The sequence below is a fragment of the Cryptomeria japonica genome, chromosome 5 (genome assembly GCF_030272615.1).
Source record: "Cryptomeria japonica chromosome 5, Sugi_1.0, whole genome shotgun sequence".
Taxonomy (NCBI): domain Eukaryota; kingdom Viridiplantae; phylum Streptophyta; class Pinopsida; order Cupressales; family Cupressaceae; genus Cryptomeria; species Cryptomeria japonica.
The window spans coordinates 158,540,189-158,546,188 of NC_081409.1; the positions used below are offsets into that span (position 1 = coordinate 158,540,189).

The following is a 6,000-nucleotide window of genomic DNA, read 5'->3' on the forward strand; positions in this document are numbered from 1 at the left end:
GAAAGAGATGGTGTGTGCCCTGTGTGGAAAATTGTTTAAAAACTGTTTCTTGGGGTATTTGGATGATGTGATGGAGAATGTTGATGAGAAGAACATGATCCCTTTGCCGATGGATTATTATGTGATTCGTAGGTGAGGGAAAGAGGTGAAGAAATTCCCTCTCCTCAATTTGGTGAATGCTTCGTCAATTGAGCAGAGGCAGGTGGTGGTGAGAATAAATGCACTGTTCCTAAAAGAAACTTCTGGATTTGTCAAAGGAAGGTGGTGCTGGGTGGTTGCAGAACTACTTGGTGACCGAGGACCTCGTCAGTGATGTTGAGGCAGATGCTGTGACTGAGAACAAAGACCTGGACAAAAGCACTTTATCTGGTCTGGACCTGCTAAAGGAAGCGGAGCTGGCGGCTCATTCAGATTGTGGCCCTGACTGTCCAGTCACGGCTAGGGTGGCTGAAGAAGCTCATGACAGGGAGAAGAAGGCTACTGGTTAAATCTATGTTTGGTTTAATTTGCTATGTATATGTTCAGTTTTTTGGTGACTATTGCTGATAGAAGTTTGGGTGTTTCTCCTGTTTTGGGGCCAAGTGCCATTTTGGAGATTGGTATGGATGATAGGCATGCTATTAGTTGTTTTCTGGTAGTCGGCAGATGTTAGAAAGACATTTTGATCTGTATCTATAGGTTCTGTATGAAAATGTATTTACTATTTTGATATATAGGTCCTGTATGAAGATGTATTTACTATTTTGATATAATACAAGGGTGCTGCCCCTCTGCAGCTATTTAACGATCAAAAAAAATGTGGTGTAATTTTTCTTTTCCGTGTTCCTAGATTCTACACCTAAAACAATGTTCTCATGGATGACAAGATACGTAAATTTTCTCTGAGGTTGAAATTAAGTAAACTCCAGAGCCCTATGCAGCGAAATGGTTCCGTCAGGGTTGAACATTTCAGCTATCAGCTTCAATTTTAAACCTACGCCTCGGCTTTAAAATCCCCAATAGCAGATCGAATGTGATAATTTAATGACAGTAGTATTTCATGATTTCTTAAAAAATAAATAGTCAATTTTCTCTGAAGTCAGTACACTAAAGTTTCCACCTACTATCGAATATTCCAAACAATCATATTAATAATTTTTATAATACTATATGTTTTCTTTTATTTTTCCCTATCTACGTACCTAAAGAGTAACTGCCAAAAAAAATCCCTAAGCATAAAATTTAGAATCCCGTGACGCTTTTGCCAGATGAGCTTGTAACGTTGACATACACCTAAATGATTGACATACACCTAAATGATTTCACTACCATAATTTTCACTGCGTAAACCCTAAGAAAACTCGCAGAAGGAACAGATGGGACAAAACGGCCCTGAAATGAATTTCGAGGCACTTTTTTAGAGCACCTGTTGTAAGTATGGTCATGCTAGGATTTTCCAAAGCTATAGGTCAAGCGAAACAAATTTTGATTGTCTAAGTAGTAGAATTTTTTTTTAGAAAAACCGGCGTGAGAGGAAGGCATACATACCAAGGCTGATGGCCTGCATAACAACTTGCCTGATCTGGAGTGATTTGAACGACTCGATCGTATCACCTATCATCCCCATCTTCCTTTACTTTTCTCTGCAGAGCGAGATGAAGGGAGAGTATTCAGGCACTCTGAAACTATTCTTCTTCTTTATCCAGCCTCAATGGAGACTCTTGAACATTTTGTTTCTTTCTATTTTTTTTCCGTCCAAGTCAAAATGGTAATTTTTGAGTTTTTTAAAGTCTAAACTGGACCCCACTATCAAACTTATTTATCTATTTATTTATTTTTGGGTTTGTTTCATATAAGAGTTCACTTAAATAAACAACGGGCAATTTAAATTTTTTAATGCTACATTTTAAATTATATAATTGTGATGGTGAAAATACCTAAGTTCTCTTTTCTTATGTTTTCTTTTATGCATTAATTAATATAGGTATATAAGATAGTTTTTAATTTCTAAAGAGATATTGTTGAATTCATTTTTAGTATTCATTTGTTTCAAAATTGTGTAAATTCAACAATTCTCACTAGTGTTACCATAAACCCTTTGAATCTTGGAGGTGAGTAATGTCGTTTTGTTTCCCTCCTCAAGCTAGGGTTTCTGCGGGGGGGCATTTCCATGTCATTTTTCCTTCTGACCAAAGGGTTGTCAACTGGGCTTCGATGGTTAAAGGGGGCGTTGGCAACTCCAGAAGCATTGATGTGCAATATCGCTCTCGGAAAGATGGTTTCGAAGTTGCTAGCTTTCGAAAGGGCTTTGCTAATATTGTCGATGGCGCTGCTCAGCAAAGAGTGGGGAGTCGATACTTTTACCGACCTAAGGCAGAATGCAAACGGTCATTGGGGGAGAGGAATGGGGGCGTTCTAGCTCGGAGTGACCAGCTTTTGACACATAGTGAAGATTCGATGCTATAGGGTATGGGTGGTATGAATCCCTCTACTGCGGCTTTGGTGGCAATGGCCAAGCCGGTAACGGTCTCACTGTCATTGTCGGGGGATATAGAGATGGAGGTTGAGCACAACGAAAGAGTTTTTGTTGGTCTAGAGCTTATTGGTCGATTTCAAGAGCACTGGCCAAGTCTCGGCGATCTTCATAAATGGATTTCAGAACATTGGGAACCCATTGTGGCTGAATGTGTGCAGATTTACCCTCATGCTAGGGGTTTCTTTGTTGTTGTTTTCCAAAATGAGGTGGATAGGAACAAAATCCTCGGACGTTGTCAATGGTTTTGGGAGGACAGTCATCTGTTATTGCTGAAACCTTGGCACCTGGCTTTCAATCCTGATTCTGAGACTTTTGATAGCACCCCTATTTGGATCAGGCTTCCAAATCTTCCTTTGCAGTTTTGGTTTGACTCTTGTTTTGAAGCCATTGGGAACTCTTTAGGTAAGTTTTTGATGTCTGATGAGGTTTCTCTTAATTTGATGCATACTACCTTTGTGCGTTTATTGGTTGAAATGGACTCTTCCAAGGACCTCCCTTCAGAGATTTCTATCTCAACTTCAAAAGGTAGTTGGTTGTAGCCTATGGACTACGAAAGAATTCTGTTTAGGTGTAGGAGATGTTTTAATAATGGTCACATGATTTCCTCCCATTTTCCTCAGGCTTCGAGTGGAGAGAATTTGGGCGGCAAGGGTAAGGTGCCAAAGTCTTAGGGTGACTCGAGTGGCAAGAGTAAGGTGCCAGAGACTAAGGGGGACTCTGGTACATCATTGCAAGGCAAAATTGGTGGTACAGGGGATGTGGGAAATGTCAGTGTTAATGTTGTCAGAGGTGTGGACCTAATAGGTAGTCAGCATATGCTAGAGCCGAAGGCTAAATCTGATTCAAAGATGGTTACTGGTGCGACCTAGATCGATCTACAAAGCTTGGAGAAAAAGGGGATAGAGATTTTGGGAGCCTCCAATTTGAATTTGTAGAGGTATAAAAATGACCACTTTCTCAAGTGAATATTTAATATTCATTTTAACCCCATTCCTCTATTTTAATTAAATTTTGTTTAATTAAATTATTCGCATTCATCTATTTGATTAAATAAGTTATTCAATTTATTTTATTAAATTCACCTAAGTCTTTTCTACCCCTTTAATTAAACAAATCATTTTATTTAATTAATTCCCCTTTATTCCCTTTTTAATTAAATTTACATTTAATTAGATTGTTCATTGCAAATAAATAAATCTAATTTATTTATTTAAATCCTCTGTTTGTATTTATGCAAGTTGCATCTATTTTTAGTTGAAATAAAGTAATTTATTTTAATTAAAATTCCCCTCCATCCACTTGCATTCTCCTACATCTCCCACTTGCCTCTCTAAACCCCCTTCTAGATTCTTCTAATCCCTTCCAATTTAGCCTAACCCATCCCCTAAATATTGTCACATCCCTAAACAAAGGGAAGTCACTTCTCAAATCCTCAAAGTCTTTAAAAAACATTAAAGGCTTTATGTCTTCAACAAGTTAACCTTGAAATTCTTCTAAATCATTAATGGTTAACTCAACCCTTTTGCATGATTAGAGAATTTCTCTCTAACTCAACCCTCATCTAACCCAAGGGTCTCATCAAGCATTCATTGCTTTGACCATGGTTATTTCTTTAACCCTTTCACAAGAGTTTATCCTTTGGGTAAAAGCTTTATCCAATGGATAACCCTAACCTAACCTTAACCCTTACCCCCTAGGGTAACCATGAGGTCTTATCAAGCATTTAATGTTTCTTACATCTCCTCTCAAGCAATCTTATGTTGATAATTGTCACCATTTCATTGGTGAGAATTGTAAACATGGATTGATAACTTTCAATCCTGGCCCTTCACAAGATCATCCAATCTTGACCATCCATTGCCCTGTTTTTCCTATAAACAGAGCTCTCATTCCTCCATTTTCATATCCAAGTCTTTAGTATCAAACTTATAGACATTTTACTAAGCAACTAATCTATGTCATTTTAATCAAGCATTTAGCCTCTCTTTGATAGAAATAATTTTCATAGCATCTTAAATAGGCATTTGCATTATCACATAATAATCATGGTAGACTAGTATAGCATGCTAGGATAGTTTTGTTACTATTCCTTTCATTTTGTTATCATATCCATGCTAGTTTAAATCATGTTAGACTTAATATCATGCTTAACTAGGAATGCATCCATGCTAGATTGATCAATATCCTTTGTTTTCATCATTGTCATCCCTAAGTCACTTTGTTAAGTGATCTGAGAGCAAAGGCATTGGCTTGAGGGGTCTTGTGAGATAGAGAACAATGGAACATCCCTTGGGAAGTTGAGTTATTCAATATAACTCCATAACTTACACCAAGAGTCCCATTGGTGTGTGGACTAGTTTGAAATCACATTTTCTGTTTCATCCCCCCCACTTTTCCCGCACACATTTTTGGCGCCCATCGTGGGGCTTAACCCCATAAATGATATCATTTTTAATGCAGGAATAACATTGTAGGTATGCGGAAAAGATGAGTTAGCGCGTCGGTGCCTTTCTTTAACACATCCGGACTGTCTGTCAGCGCATCTTGTTTACTGTTTAGTGCGTCAGACCCACAACTTAGTGCATCTTGCAGTCCTTTTAGCGCATAACTATTCCACTGGTAACTGATAAATATTAACGCTTTGAAGCATCAGTTCAGTGCATACGGGTTGTCTGTTAGTGCATAGGGGATTTTTTGTAGCGCGTCGGTTCTGAATATTAGCACATAGAAGAAACAGAGAAAAAAAATACACAGTTTGTAACCGAGACAGGAAGCTAGACTTGTAGAAGTTCACATAAAAAATCTTTTTGCTAACTGATGTTTTGTTGCAGGTTACTAACCTCTGTTTTGCAGGATTAGAGGATTATTTTTTTATTATTTTAGGCATTTGATTATTTTCTTGTTTCTAACTTTTTCCAAGTTAGTTATTAGAAGTTTTTCATTTTCCTTGTTGCTATAAGAATGAACTCATTTTCCTTTGGTATTGCTTAAAAAGAACAACAACAAAAAAACCATTTTCTTGTTTTCTTAGGAAGAGCAACACTTCATTTTTGGGATCTCAAAAAAAAAAGACAATTTTTTTTTTTGCAAAAAATTTAAAATGAACATCACCATCCTTTGGTGTTTAAAAGGATCCACTTGATTTTTGCACGAGTAAAAGAACCTCACTTTCAAATTCTAGACAAAGAAAAAAGAGGGAAATCTTTCCCCTTTCGAATTTATATTTCGTTGACCAAAATTGTGAATTTGCTTTATTGACCGGGTTTTAATTCAAGCATTTATTTTGGAAATACACACTTTTGCTACGAAGACTTTAAAAGAATACCATGTCTTTTGGAGCAACATCTCCCAATAGAAGTTAGAAAATCATTATCTTGGGGGTTAAAAAGAACTTGATTGCTTTGTCTCGAAAGTGGAAGGTATATGCTCTCCCCTTTAACTGGGTGACCAAAAAGCCAAACCACTCTTATGTTTTATTCTTTTCA

The 6,000-nt window shown here is 37.3% G+C and overlaps 1 protein-coding gene across 1 annotated transcript in view; it reads right to left on the reverse strand.

The window, feature by feature from the left end:
• Positions 1 to 1,737, reverse strand: part of LOC131072695 (uncharacterized) — a 33,413-nt gene extending 31,676 nt beyond the window's left edge. The window contains exon 1 of the mRNA XM_058008933.2: positions 1,528 to 1,737. Within this exon, the coding sequence (XP_057864916.1) occupies positions 1,528 to 1,606 (79 nt within the window). The 5' untranslated portion in view covers positions 1,607 to 1,737. The remainder of the gene's footprint in view (positions 1 to 1,527) is intronic.
• Positions 1,738 to 6,000: the final 4,263 nt, after the last annotated feature.